General features: G+C 37.5%; 1 protein-coding gene across 2 annotated transcripts in view; it reads right to left on the minus strand.

Annotated features, from left to right (window-relative positions):
* Positions 1 to 16,123, minus strand: part of RORB (RAR related orphan receptor B) — a 195,841-nt gene that overhangs the window by 56,030 nt on the left and 123,688 nt on the right. For both annotated transcript variants that reach the window (XM_010388733.2, XM_030919730.1), the window contains exons 2-3: positions 5,592 to 5,677; positions 1,186 to 1,327 (exon numbers count right to left, since the gene is read on the minus strand). In XM_010388733.2, the coding sequence (XP_010387035.2) occupies positions 1,186 to 1,327; positions 5,592 to 5,677 (228 nt within the window). The remainder of the gene's footprint in view (positions 1 to 1,185; positions 1,328 to 5,591; positions 5,678 to 16,123) is intronic.

The raw sequence follows: 16,123 nt of genomic DNA on the forward strand, positions 1-16,123 counted from the left end.
GTCAAATTTATTTTATAGGTGTACTTTTGTGCAGGACAAATTTAGATGGATTGGGAATTAGAGAAAAGGTAAAGAATGTAATCACTCATGAAATCCCTTTATGCTAAATGCATGCCAATTATTCACATCTTTTTAAAACTTGGAAGTTTCTTGTTTTGTGTGCATCTATACAGCCTTGAATTTCACCAGAGGGAGTGCGACCAGATGCGCAGAATCCACGGTGATTGACATAAAAAGAGAAGCTGTCGGGGCATTGTCTATGTCTTAGGCTCTAGGTAGAAGGGATCTCCATCGTTCATTCAATAAACATTTAGGTGTGTGCTTTTAAGCAGAGCCTGATGTTTTAGTGGGAACAAGACAGAAATGCCCCCAGGACTCAGGGCCGCTCACTGTATGATACAGGGGTGATGTGTCCAATGTCAACAGGGAAAGAATTACTTTGGATGAATGACTGCAAATGGAAACAAAGCTAGGTGAAATTCTTCGTTTATCTTGTTTGAGTTAATCTGTCCTCTTCCATTACTCTAAGATGTTCCCTCGGGAAACCAAGCAATTCAGTGTGGGTAGGCGTGAAGTTGGAGCGCAGATGGTATCATATTCTGAGGAGGACATCACCTACACAGCCCTTCCAAGACTTGGACTTCGCTCTAGTCTTTGGAAACTTCATTATGGACTCAGATAGTCCAGTTCCTCCTCTGGGTAGCTATGAGCAGCCAGCAGGACTTCCAGGCTTCCCATAGAAGCATATGCCATTCCTTAGTGTCTCCACACAGTAAGCAAGCCCAGTCAGACCTACCCAGTGAACATACTCGGATGTGGTCCTGGTTTGCCTAGGACTTTCGGGCATTGTCTCTGAAAGCCTCATGTCCCAGGAAATCCCTCATTTGCAGGCAAACCTAGACAGATGGTCACCTTCAACCTAGGCCTGTGTGGCTTCTGCTAAACCCAGTTAGCACAAATTGCTCCATGAGCTACGGTAAAGTCTTTGCTTTCTTCTTATTTCATAGGCAATGCTCTCTTTTTGTATATTCTTACTTTTCCTTTTAATGCACTACCAGCACGATGATTTTCTTTTCTTCTTATCCCCAATTCCCTCGTCTAGAATTCTTCCAGCAGCTTAAATAGACTCCAGCAAAGCATCCATTTGAAAGGGCTTAAGTAAGAAACAGGAATGTAATGCCTTACCATCTCTTGACATTCCCAGGGCAAGACACTTCTGCAGTCGGCAGTGTTGGCAACGGTTTCTGTTGGTTCTGTCAATTAAACAGTTTCTCTGCCTTGGGCAGGAATAAGAGGCATTGTTCTGCTGGCTCCTCCTAAAGAATCCCTTGAGGGAAAAAGAGAAGGGGAGAGAAACAGATTCATAAGAAGGGAAACAGAGAACATTAACATATACATTTGCTACATTTTCTGCAGTGCACATAACTGAGTTTGATTTTTAAAGCTCTTTGGATACCTCTTCTCGTATGGCTTGCAGATATTTCTGCTGGAGAAAATAGATGCTATCTGCAGAGATATGAGGGTATCATTCATTTACCCATTCACTCATTCATTCATTCCTTGAATAAATGTTTGCTAAAGACATTTGCAGTTGTGCTGTTCTATGCAGAAATAAACAGAAGTTTCTGTCCCACAAAGAGCAGCGGGGAAGGAGTAGCAAAGGAGAGTGCTAAACCAAACATGACAGAACTTGGTGGGGACAATCACATAGGCTTGTATCAAGTGCTGTGGTGGTGAGGAACTTGAGGTATCGGTAAGAAAAAGCAACACTGAGGAGTATGTGCTACTGTTTTCTTAGTTTCTAAGATGTGGTTTCCCCCACCATAAACTTTTTGAATTTGGCTAGAATGCAGCTGAAAAGTGTTTTATTTTTCTACCTTTTTGAGGTGTCTTGCTATGTTGTTCATGCTAGAGTGCAGTGACTATTTGCAGGCAGGATCATAGTGTACTGTGGCCTCAAACTCCTAGACTCAAGGATCTTCCTGCCTCAACCTATAGCTGGGACTACACGTGTGTGTGTGCACCGTGGATGGGTCTGGAAAGTTGTTTTTAATAATCAACTATACTTTTGAGAAAAGAAAATATTATGTATAAGCTGTTCAACAACAAAAAGTATTAAGTAAAAACTGAATGAATGGTTTCTACTTGGCCTCAGGTTATTCGGTGTAAGATGTCTTCATGCAAGTACATTTGGGTTCATCAGGTACAAAATGAACTGCCAGTGACCATACACTGCTTCTCTAAATAAATCCACAGCTGAGTTGATTTTTAAAAAATTTTTCCTTAGTTGTCTTATAGAAAACTCTATTGGGGAAAATAAGCATTTTCTCCAGAGATAGATTAAGTTATCATTCATCCATTCACTGACTCATGTAATCGATTTCCCTAATCACTCTTTACTCTTGAATTGTCTAGAGAAAAAAGGAAAAGTGCAACGTATCATGAGCAAAATGATGGTCTGCATTAAGCTTTCTAAGACAAATTTTGGGAAAAGATTCCCACAGCATCATCTTTTGGAAGGAGGAAGTCTAGAAAAGTTCAGGAATGGTAGATTCAATGCTTATCTTGCAGAGAAGCCTGGAATAGATCCTCTGACTTCCCTCAAACAGCTTCTTTGTTTCCTCAACTATCTACAGGATGAAGAAGCAGAGCCAGGGCTAGGTGAGCCTAGTGAGGCAAACACCTTGCCCACAACATTAAAAGGTCACCTAAAATTTTTGTAATTAGAAAATACAATATTTTAACATCGTGTTAAAAAATCGACATTAATGCAAAAATACCCAATAACTTAAAGAAGGGATCTGTGTTACTGATTTTCCTTTTGTCTTGAGCTCCAATATGGCTCAGCATGGCACTGGTGAAGACAGCTTAGTCCATCTATGAGGAATCTCAGACATGGAGGTGTGGTCGAGGATCTCCTCAGAGAGAGAGAGAGTCCCAACTGGCTTCGCCATTCAACAACAAGGACTAGTTTCATCCCCATACTTCCACGTGCATTCCTTATTTAATAAACCAGTGATGGCAGAATGAGACACGTGACAGTCCAGTTTGACTGAATTCATGCAGCATCTTAGAATAGAGATCAAACGTAAGCCCCCCAGGGACTGAAATGATGTACTTTATATACTGTGAAAACTGTCAGAAAGCATAACCTCAGCCCATCAGTCTTGATTAAAGATGACTTGAAATTTACATTTTAAGACAGAATTGTGTGGTTTTTATCTTTGGATACTCTAGTGCTACTTAGCAAAAGAGTTGACAGGACAGAAAAGACTTTTCTGAAGTCACAGCTACAGCCCTAATTTAAGACCAATTTGACATTAATTACGACGCGTTTCTTGCTTATCTGTTGCTCATTATTGCAAATGAGGTTTTTGGCATGAAAGAGAGATTGTGTTCCAAATTTTATTGAATGAATAGAAATCTGAATAAGTGCACAAGCCGAATTGATGTTATTCAGAATGGGTTGTTTATGTTGACTTGAAAACAGCATTATGAAAACTCAGAGGTTGATACTGAATGTGCTGACATTGACATCAAATTCTGAAGAGAATTTTTAAGTTTTCTATTTGCAGAAAATTGTAGCATATATACAAATATGGGTTTTTTCCATGAATTAAAAAAATAGTGTGGTGTATAGTGCCATTTTAACTAAAACCTCAGAGTATGCTTCATAATAACAACATAATTTCTTTGATTGTGGATTCTTCCTTTAAATAGAAAAGGTGACACTTGTTCTTGGCTATTGGCCTGTTGGGTTATATTTGCACATTAGCTAAATCTTTTGGAAATTACTGTTTAAAATATTTTGCTTTTTAACCTGAACATATCCCTATCTTTTGAAATCACACATTTTTCAAATAGAGCTTGCACAATCAAATGCCAAACATCTCCATTTTGACATTGATCTAAAAATCAGTTTTAGTAGATATTATGTAAACCAGAGCTCTCAAGATTGCATAACAAGCCAATATAATGGTAGAAATACTTACAATGGAGAAGATTCTGACTCCTAAATCATTATTGTTTATGAAGAAAACTATTTGTCTATCTGCCTAGAGGATGTAATAACTTATTCAAGGAGGGTAAAAAATTGCTGACATAATTTTGCTTTCTTGTTTATTCTTGATGAGTTGAAAAATTGCATTAAAGGGGATAACATGCAATTCTTAATTATAGGGCTGCAGAGGAACAGAATGCAAAGAACAGCTCATGATATTCACAAATAGATTATCACTAATCATCTGTAAAGTACAGCAGTGTGTTGACAGGTTAGTACGTTAATATGCTCCCTCTTCTTCCCTCATCCACTTCATTCTTATTTATTTCCTTTTCTTTTCTTCACTCTGGTTTTAATTCCAGGACTCATGCCTTTTTGAGTCTATTATGAAGACATTGTCAATTTATCACACAGTACCAGTATTTGACAGTTACAATGTGTTTTGCCTTGTGTACATTTGAAAGCCTGTTTAAGATTAAGATTAGATCTTAGACTCTATGACTCTACTACCCCTCCTTCAGTTTACTGATCTTCAAAGAATAATTCACTTTGCTCGCATCTTTGATCAAAAACATAATTGCTCTTGCCAATAACTTTACCAGCATATTACCTTTCCCTCCCAGACTGTGGGTGCATTTTATTTGTTCTGTTTACACATGGTCCTTTAACTATAGCTATAGAACTGTTTAGATTTTCCCTGGCTATTATGTCTCTCACACTCACCTTCTTTCCTTCTAAGGATTCATTATTAAAACTTACTGTTAAATTTCAAAGTTCTTTTATTTCAGATTCAGTCTACGTTTACTGCTATTCCTCCAGCTCTTTATTTAAGAGAGCAACTTGCTCACAGGAATTAGTTTGCCACGGGAAGGGTGGGTGGAATCTGTCTGGAAGTGGAACGCTGGATTGAGACTGAAAAACCCTGTGTTTTTGGCCATGCTCTGTTCTTCACTGTCTGAATCAATGATGTTGATCAGATGACATAATCTTGTTTATACCTCAGGACCTCATCGGAAAAGGAAGGGGTGTGTGGGGGTAGGTGAATTTTAGTTAATTTAGAGATAATCTTGTTGGCTTCTAACATACCATGCTTCCAGTTTTCTTTTCTTTCTTTCTTTTTTTTTTTTTTTTTCCTGTAATGTGAGAATAAAGGATGGCCATATGCATATTGTAGCTGTTACCTTCACTTCCTCTTTCTCAAGCAGATAGTTAGATATGTACCTATTAGTTTATAATCTTTATTTTAACCTTTAGTTTTTTCATATAGTAATAAGTGCCTTGGAATTTACTGGAGACAATACTGCTAAAACAGCAAGAGTCAGTATTTATATCTCTGTAAATGTGAATAATTCAAGGTTTTAAATACGAATCCATTTTTAAAGAGCTGCTGACCAGTTAGACAATAACAAAAAGGTAAAAGGCAAAAGAACAGAAAATCAACCCTCCCACCCACCACGCGAGAATTCCTGAATGTCAGCAGCAGGCAGAAGGGTCCTTTAGCAAGCCTTCCTTAAAAAGGTGTCACCTCGTCTTGTGAGGTACACAGATGCCTGAGGCAAATACAGAACCGTGCGGTCTGAAAGTCCCATACCTTGCAGCCTTCACATGTGATGACTCCGTAGTGGATCCCAGAGGACTTATCGCCACAAATTTTGCATGGTATCACTTCAATTTGTGCTGAAAGGAGAAAATACACATTTTGAGCATACAAACGTTTTCTTTCTCCTTTCACTCTTCCTATCTCCCCATCTATCTCTGCCTTGATGTTTGTATTTGAAAATACTGGGTGTGGGTGGTGGTATGGGAGTCATCCACTAGTATTTACATGGCTGTCCTAAACTTCTTCTAAGTCAAAGTACATTTCTCTGCCATTGTTTGCTTTGTTTTTCTCAAACTAAAAAAATATAATCAGAAACCAGTTTTCCAAAGTCTTGCATTCACTGTTTTCTCCTTTGTGAACTTGACCTTAAAAATAGTGGGACTCAAAAAGCCTTTGAACCCACGGCTTTTATTTTCTTATTTTGCACTTGAAACACTAAGTTACTGAGAGCTTTCACAAGGCCTTATCTCAGTGATATTTAAAATAAATACATAAATAAAGCAAAACTATGGGATGGGGCAGTGCATGGTAGCTTTATACATTGTGTGGCTGGATATTTACTTACAAAAATGCCAATAATAAATCAGTCCAATATTTATTGAGCATGCTGTTTATGTTCTCTAAGATAATAAAGGCTGTTGATGGAGGATAAGATATGCTAATTATACAAATAATCTAATTAATAAAATAAAATTAATACAAGGAGAAATCAGGATAAATTATGAGGGTACTAAATTTGAATTCAGTACAAACTGAAATTGTTTCATTGGAGATGAAGGCATTTTTGTTGATTCTGAAGATTGTGCAGGATTTAGTTAGGCTGAAGGGAAAGGCAAAGGGCATTTCTGTAGGCAGAAGGGAAATGAAAAAAGATTGGAGGCCTGGGATGATTGTGGATTGTGATCATTGAGACAATAACTTGGCTATAATGCAAATTTAGGTCAGATGATTGGCTAGAGGGATGATGCCAGATTATGGAGTTCCTGGGGTTAGGCAGCTGGGTTTTTCACCTGATCTCACTGGCCATAAGGAATCAACGAAGTGAACAGGGTAAAGAAATGATGAAAGCAACTCTCCTTAGAAAGGTGAGTTTGGCAGGCTACCCATAAACAAGCAGAAGACCAACTAAAGATTACGTCTAACTTGGGTGTTAGGAGATAAAAACATGGCTTATTATATCAGTGGCAGGATAAATGGAGAGGAAGACGTAAATAGAAAGATGGTTCAAAGGCAAAAGCTAGATTATAAAATAAAAAAAGGGAACAGACGTGGAAATGGAGAGTCAAAGGTGACTCCTAGCTTCCTAGCCAAGAGGCTGAGATAAAGTAGTAGGTTTGACAGAAATGGGGTTAGTGGTAAGGTGATTACTTTGGCAGAATATGGTGAGGCATGGGATTTCTATTTTCTATGTGTGCAATTTGGTGTAATGTCCTGTATATAGAACCTCTTGGTAAGATGATTTTAAATAATCAGCACACAGGTTATGGATGAATCTATGAGATAAAATTTATTTAGAATGTAGTGATTCCTATGTCTGATAGTATTCTAAGAGTTGTTAAAATTACACACACTAGAAGATCTGCTATTTCCTCTTCCAATTTAAAATAATTATGCAAAATATACTTCAAAACGCTTTGTATATCAATCTGCCACTTGGATGCTTTTCTACAGTTTCTCACTCTTGAATATACAAAACAAATAAATGCAAGACATTGCCCTCTTTTTCTTATTATTTTACATTTTTTAAAAAAGACAATACTTAGCTTTAGGGTAGTATATTACATTTTTTAAAAAGTAAATATTTCACAGAAATTTCAAATCATCTTTGTAAGCAAAAAAACCTCAGTGTTATGTGCCTATTTTTCATGTGAAAAAATTGAGGATCCAGGTTAAGTTCTGCTTTTGAGTTGAATTGGGAATTGACAACCAGAAATTAGCTAAATATCCTGATACTTCATTCAGTAACCATTCTCTGACTTCCACACAGACAAAATAAGATTACAGTTTTAAATTCCTGTATTTCTCCAATAGCTCCAGCTGAAGAGCTAAAGACAAATAGCATCAGAAGAAACAAAGTCACCTAAAATACTTATGAGACTAAGTATACATTTCTTTTCATTTCTTTTTATTTTAGCTTTTAGATTACACGAGCTAGTATTTGTTTTCAAGATTTTGTGATAGGAGAAAACTGTGAGATTTGATGTTATTCTATTCTGTCCTTCCGGACTCCAGTCCTTAGTCTGCTAATGATTGGAGCCACGGCCAAGATAAAATATCTGATCTTATGTTTTCTGGTTTGTAAAGCATAACTGACAAACTTCATAGATTTGTGAGGATCAGATAGATATTTTACTTGAAGCACCTTGTAAAATGGTAAGGAGCTAGGAAATGTTAGTCTTCATTATCATCATCATCACATCAATCATCCTTGTTAACTGGTTTTCTAAAACTTTTGGATACAAAATATGACAAGCCACATTATTATTCCTTTATCAAAGATCTTTTCATTTAAAAATAATCTAGTGAATGACACTGCAAGTCATTTGTACTACGGGTTTTTTTTTTTTAGCAATAACTTTTAAAATGTTGGATTGTTTATAGCGATTATAAAATTGACTAAAAACCTCAGGTATCCATCGTATGGTTTTTGGCTTATATAATATTAAGTCAAAGGTTCTCTTTGCATAAATTACTCCCCAGGGAGTAGCTTATACGTGGGGAGAATCTGCTTCAATAAGTTTTTAATTATAAAATGATCTAACTTTAAAGGAAATGAAAATAGAGATAATTTGCCCCCTGGGGTGTGACAAGATGTTTTTGAAAGCCACAGAGGTTATCTTACACAACTTTGGAAATACAAATGAGATAAGGAACATTCGATAGAGCATCTGCATATTTATACATATTTATAATCCTGGCTCAACATGTAATCCTGAAGAACTATAAACATCTTAACAGCATTTTTAAAGAGAAGTAAGTCACTCAAAATGCTATATGTGTACAGCTGTGTGTGGAAAGGGGTTATCGGTTTGGAAATCTGTGACCATTTTAACTTATTGCAATAGAATAAATAATCTGAGGTTTATGATAGGTAAAGGTAGATTAAAGTCATTTAAAGTACTAATTCTTTTCTCTCTTGTAAGAAAATAAACTGCTTCTGAGCTACAGCTTTATAGTTTATACCACTTGTTTGTTTGTTTGTTTGTTTGAGACAGAGTCTTGCTCTGTTGCCAGGCTGGAGTGGAGTGGCGCAATCTCAGCTCACTGCAACCTCCACCTCCCTGGTTCAAGAGATTCTCCTGCCTCAGCCTCCCCAGTAGCTGGGACTACAGGTGTGCACCACCACCCCCAACTAATTTTTGTATTTTTCATAGAGATGGGGTTTCACCATGTTGGCCAGTATGGTCTCGATCTCCTGACCTTGTGATCTGCCTGCCTCAGCCTCCCAAAGTGCTGGGGTTACAGGCATGAGTCACCACACCTGGCCTATACTATGTATTTTATAAAGCACATCTTCCAGACAGCATTTCACAAACTGATTAGAACAACAAATCCCATTATTGCTTCAGTGCCTGCCATTTCTAAATATCTTGCCATTATAACAGGCATAGCCTCTGGTGGAATTGTCTTGCAATTCTAGTGACATGCTATTGACTACGGTTTCCAACTGAATATCTTGGGAGGATTTGGTTGTTTGGACTTCACCAGCTGTTACAATGAAGGTAACAGAAGGAAACTGAGGAAAGAGTTTGACTTTTGTACTTTGCTTGACTCATGGATTTATTCAACAATAGTATTCCCCAAGAGACAAACTTAGAGGAAATGAAATGCCCTGAGAGATGGCTCTAGTGAAGTTTATTCATTTTTCATATTTTTCAATTTCTTATATATTCATTTCACTTACATTTTTCTATTGGTAATCCTTTGTGGAGGCTATGGTTAAAATGTTTTGTATTAACTAATATTTTTGTTTATAAAATCAATGCTATATAGTTTTATCTTTTTTGAAACAATATTCTGACAGTGTCAAAGAGTGTCATGAAAAATTTAAAATAATTTGCTGCTTTATTTTATATTAGAACAATTGATGAAGTACAATTAGTTTACTATCTAGCAATCTGGCAGGCAGAGCCTATTCAACAACTATGGAATAAACCAAATTTCTTTCCCCCTCTGAAGATGGCAATTCTGTCCCCCGAGTTCCCCCTGAAAACTCCTTCTTTGTTTAGAGTTCCTTGCCACAACTTCGCACAAATCTACCATGTTTTCACTTCTTTCTGCGTATCAAAACACACATATTTTTAGTTCTGCCCCCTCAGAACCTCTGCTAGTAACAGCAGGTGTTAAGATTATATAAACTAATCCAGCTAATTAGTTAACTAGAAAATGTATCACTTTGATGCAACAAAATACCTTAACTCTTAAAAGCATCCATTAAGAATGGTAATAATAACAGACTTTTCATGTACTTTCTGGTTGGAGGAAACATTTTTACTGTGTTTGTTCTTATGGCTCTCAATTCTCACCATTCCAAGTCTTACAATTCAACTTGGACATTCCTATATTCTGGGCATTTTAAATCAATTGAAGACAGAGACAAGATCATACTTTGTTTTCTACTGTGTCTAAAGGAGAATTTTTATGACTCCTTAAAGTAGTTCTAAATGTTTTATTTATTTCGGTATAACCACAAGATTTGATATACTCCTTCTTATAAAAGAGGCAAGAGGCAATATTAATTTTTTTTGAGTCAGGGTTTCACCTTGTCATCTAGGCTGGAGTGCAGTGTGATTGTAGCTCACTGCAGCCTCAAATCCCCAGACTCAGGAGATCCTCCCATCTTAGCCTCCTGAGTATCTGGGACTATAGGTGTGCACCACCATTCCTGGCTAATGTTTACATTTTTTCGTAGGGATAGACTCTTGCTATGTTGTCCAGGCTGGTCTCTAACTTCTGGCCCCAAGTGATCCACTTGCCTTGACCTCCCAAAGGGCTGAAATTACAGGCATGAGCCACCATGCTGGATCTGATTTTTCATATTTGGGGTAAAGAGAATGAACCAGAGATTGTGGGGGATATATATTTTGGAAAAGGCCCCCAAGTGATTCTTGTACATGAGAAGGCTCCCATTGGGAATTAAATGAGTTAAGTTATTAGCTAGGAATTTTCTCTACCATATAAATCACCTGTGAAGGTGGAAAAACTCAGGGACAGGCCAGATCTGAACATTTTAAAGAGTCAACAGTATTTCTCTCTATGTTTTCTCACTTTTGGTTTGGGGCTATACTTGTAGCATCCTTGTTTTCTGCTCTCTCTCTCTCTCTCTTTTTTTTTTTTTTTTTTTTTTTTTTTTTGCCTTAAGGACATCTGACCTGGCTATGATTCCTGGACACTGGACACTCTATTCCTCGACACAGACTACATTGCTGAACATTGGATTCACCTGTCAGCTTCTGTTTCCCATACTTTTACAGTTATGCTAAAAGTGGGCAGTGCAATTAAATCTCTTAATGTCTGAGTAAAGCACAATTTACACATGTAGAAATTTCCAATAAAGATGACTATTTTGGTTAAAAATCCTTTTGCAGATGGTCTCAGTAGCCCAAGTTGTATCTCATCTACCCAAATTGTATCTCATCTACCATCTGCGACAAATCCAAGTTAAAATCTCTGTTTGTACTCTTTCCCTCTCTCACTGGCAGACTGATAAGTATCTCTATTAGGTACAAGATATTCTGATGTCACTTAATAACAAACCCGAAGGTCTGTGATGCAGCAGGTATCCCTGGGAACCAGTTCCACTGGAACTGTGATTCATCAGACAGTAGCCCCAAGGTTGGGATGGGATAGGAACTTGGAAAAATAAGATCCTCAGAGGACAAATATAAAAGTCTTGAACTTCGGCCCGTATACCATGCTAGAAGGTGGTGATTCTAAAAGATTCCTGTCATTGGATTGTGCCCACGTGTATCTCATCAGTGCAGAGGGCATCTCAACATCAGCTTCCTGCCTAAATATGCAATACAGTGCATGAAATTCAGTGCACTCTAATTTCTACTATAATACTCTCACGTCTATCAGCACCTGGGGTCTTCTCTGTAATACTCTGGGTGGTGGGCTGTGTGAATTTTCTGTTCCAATGGCCAATAGCTACTAAATAACTAAAAGATACATTTGGTTTTGTATTAGCTTTATATTATTTTAATTCCCTATACCATTTATCATTGAAAGCTAGATTAAGAAAAAAATTACTACCATATGATAATGACAAAAGAAGATCATTTTCAAAGGCATCATGTGCAGGATTATCGCAATAGAGGCTGATTTATCTTTTACATGTGAACATTTACCCCTGAAAGGTTATTTGCTCGCTCCCCAGAGGACTGAAACAATAGAACACGAGACCAACAAATAACGACAGCAATTAGTATAATCATTAAGAGAAAATACTGATAAGTTAAATATTCCCCTTGTAAACAAAGTAAATCACTTTATAAGTTGCAGTGGCTTTAAACTCATACTTTAGGAATTAATTCCCATGAAATTCCTCTTGTCCTGTCAACATTTTAATTATAATGGGATAATTTGTGCATGGAACCTGATGTTATTCAGGTTGAGTGAATGTCTTCCATGACCACTCAAGGTGTGGTCCACAGACTTGTGGGATTGGCATTGCCGGGGACCATGGTAAAATTGCAGACTACCATGACTCACTCAAGACCAGCTGAATCAGAATTTGCTTTAGAATGAGATCCCGAGGCTAGCATTCGAGTTTGAGAAGCACTTTTCTGTGATGTCCAGGTAGCCACAGTTTTAGCTAATGTAAGAACTGATGGCATTTTAAATTTTCCTGGATTCTGGAAAAGTGGTTTCTGCTTTTGCCTTTTAGGCATTTCCTTTGGATTATAAAGGCAGTAGGACAAGTGAAAGGTTAGAAGAAAATAAAAAAAAAAAAAAGAGAAAACTCTGGTCACTAATTGACGAGGCAGAAAAAAGAGAACACAGCATATTCCTGAAATATCTTGCGTTACTGTAATTAACACCCAGTGTACCAGGCTTCCTTTGCAGATTTAATGACTGTTACCTGCACCCACATTTTCTCCACATTCTAGCAATGCTTGGTAATGACACCTCCCTCTTCTGTACACTCACTCTTGTGGTTGTGGCAACTAGCTCGCTCCTTGGATACTTAGTACTGACAAAGGCTCTCTTGAGAAGGTTAAAAAACATACAGTTTTTCTATTTTGAAAATTGAATGGTACAAAGTCTACTTCTTTTGATAAAGGTAAGGGAGATCAAGCAGTTTTTTGAAACCAAACAATGAACTCATTTTAGCGATTCACGGTAGTTCTGGAAATGCAACATTTGAAAAGCTGTCCTGTCTCATTGAGGCAGATTCGTTAACACGGAGTTCAATGGTCATGATGGATATTCATGGCATTCCTCTCATCTGTCGTGTGCTGTCCTGAGACTTGCTGACTCAAAGTGTGGTCCCTGACCAGTAGCATTGGCCTTCCCTGGGTGCCTGATAGAAATGCAGCGTTTTGCTCCTACCCTGGGCCTATAAGAATCTGGGTTGTGGCTGGGCGCAGTGGCTCATGCCTGTAATCCCAGCACGTTAGGAGGCTGAGGTGGGTGGATTACCAGGTCAAGAGATGGAGACCATCCTGGCCAACATGGTGAAACTGTGTCTCTACTAAAATACAAAAATTAGCTGGATGTGGTGGTGTGCGCCTGTAGTCCCAGTTACTCAGGAGGCTGAGGCAGGAGAATCACTTGAACCTGGGAGGTGGAGGTTGCAGTGAGCTGAGATTATGCCACTGCACTCTGGCCTGGGTGACAGACCAAGACTCTGTCTTAAAGAAAAAAAAAAAAGGAATCTGGGTTGTAACAGCATCTCTGTGATTCATATACATGATAACATTTGAGAGGTACTAAAAAAGAGGAAAGCAATACATTCTATAATTTACCCTTCAGGATCTCTGTTCCCAAACCTCTCCTCTCTGTGAAGAGAGCTTTATCTATCTCTTGCTTTCTATATGAAGACATGTACTCTACTTGATAGCTCATTTTATCCAGTTATGAAAAGAAGAAACAGAATTATTTGCTTCAGTAAATAAAACTCGTCTCTCTTTAGTTCCTTATTTTTTTTCTAAACCCCTTTCTCTAGACTACATTTAGTTAAAACCTTCAACAGGAAGCTTGTGATTACACAGCATCACCTTCACTGAAGGACAGGGATACAGCACACCACAAAACCAGGTCTCAGAGATAATTTAGAATGACCCGGCAGAGTTTATTCCTTGGAGAATAATTTAAAAAGAGCAAAAAATGTCGTTTCAGAAAATGAAAAAAAAAATACAGCTTTTCTATGTTGAAAATCAAATTGCGTTAAGAGAATGGAGAGACGTCAGGACTGAGTGAAAATATTGTGAAACATGTATGTAATAAAGTACTTGAATCCAAAATATACAAAGCGCTCTTAAAATTCAAAAAGTGGGCAATATCTGAATAGACACTTCACAAAAGAAGATTTGTGAATGGTAAATAAGCATATGAAAAGATGCTGAATATCATATGTCACTAAGGAATCGCAAATTAAAAGCAATGAGGTGCCACTATAAACCTATTAAAAAACCGATAATACCAAATGCTGGAGAGGATGCAGGGCAAATGGGATGCTTGCTTGTTGCTGCTAGGAATGCAAAATGGTACACTCACTTTGGAATGCAGTTTGACAGTTTCTTACAAAGCTACACATAGTCTTACCAAACCACCCAGCAATTGCGTGTCTAGGTATTTACCACTGAACTGAAAACTTATGTCCACATGACAACCTGCACACAAATATTTATGGCAACTTCATTCACAATTACCCAAAACTGGAAACAACTAAGATGTCCTTCAACAGGTGAATAGACAAACCAACTGTGGTACATTTGTGCATTGTAACATTATTTGGCAATATAAAAAGAGCTATTAAGCCAAGAAAATATATGTTGGAAACTTAAATGGATATCACTGAGTGAAAGAAGACAGTTTGATTCCAACTACGTAATATTTTTCAAAGGGCAAAACTACAGAGATAATTTTAAAAAATCACTGGTTGCCGTGGGTTTGGAGTGGAGGAAGAGGATGAAGGGTAAAGGGCAGGGAATTGTTAGGGAAGTGAAACTATTCTGTACAGTACTGTAATGACAGGTACACGTCATTACAGATTTGTCACAGCCTATAGAATATTACAACACAAAGAATAAATGGTTAATAATAATGTATCAGTATTGATTTATAATTCTAACAAGTATACCATACTTATGCAAAATAACAGTAGAGGAAATTGTGTCTGGGGGTTGGTGAGTGCATAGAACTCTATGTACTATCTGCTCAACTATTTTGTAAATCTAAAGTGGTGCTAAAATGTCTATTAATTTTTCAAAAAAGTGAATTGCACAGAGGTGCTTCTTTTGCTGGAGGTAGTTAGGAGCATCGGAGATGGTCCAGCAAAGACAAGTAAGGAGTACGTTAAGAACAATCAACTCTCACCGCTCAACTACATAGAAACTGAACAATCTGCTCCTGAATGACAACTGGGTACATAACGAAATGAATGCAGAAATAAAGATGTTCTTTGAAATCAATGAGAACAAAGACACAACATTCCAGAATCTCTGGGACACTTTTAAAGCAGTGTGTAGAGGGAAATTTATAGCACTAAATGCCCACAAGAGAAAGCAGGAAAGATCTAAAATTGACACCCTAACATCACAATTAAAAGAACTAGAGAAGCAAGAGCAAACGCATTCAAAAGCTAGCAGAAGGCAAGAAATAACTAAGATCAGAGCAGAACTGAAGGAGACACAAAAATACCCTTCAAAAAATCAATGGATCCAGGAGCTGGTTTTTTGAAAAGATCGACAAAATTGATAGGCTGCTAGCAAGACTAATAAAGAAGAAAAGGGAAAAGAATAAAATAGATGGAATAAAAAATGATAAAGGGGATATCACCACCGATCCCACAGAAATACAAACTACTATCAGAGAATACTATAAACAGTTCTACACAAATAAACTAGAAAATCTAGAAGAAATGTATAAATTCCTGGACACTTACACCCTCCAAGACTAAACCAGGAAGAAGTTGAATCCCTGAATAGACCAATAACAGGCTCTGAAATTGAGGCCATAATTAATAGCCTACCAACTAAAAAAAATCGAGGACCAGACGGATTCACAGCTGAATTCTACCAGAGGTACAAGGAGGAGCTGGTACCATTCCTTCTGAAACTATTCCAATCAATAGAAAAAGAGGGAATCCTCCCTAACTCATTTTATGAGGCCAACATCATCCTGATACTAAAGCCTGATCATCGAGATACCATCATCCTGATACCAAAGCAGAGACACAACAACAAGAAAAGAATTTTAGACCAATATCCCGATGAACATCAATGCAAAAATCCTCAATAAAATACTGGCAAACTGAATCCAGCAGCACATCAAAAAGCTTATCCACCATGATCAAG

The sequence above is a fragment of the Rhinopithecus roxellana genome, chromosome 16 (genome assembly GCF_007565055.1).
Source record: "Rhinopithecus roxellana isolate Shanxi Qingling chromosome 16, ASM756505v1, whole genome shotgun sequence".
NCBI classification, from domain to species: Eukaryota; Metazoa; Chordata; class Mammalia; order Primates; family Cercopithecidae; genus Rhinopithecus; species Rhinopithecus roxellana.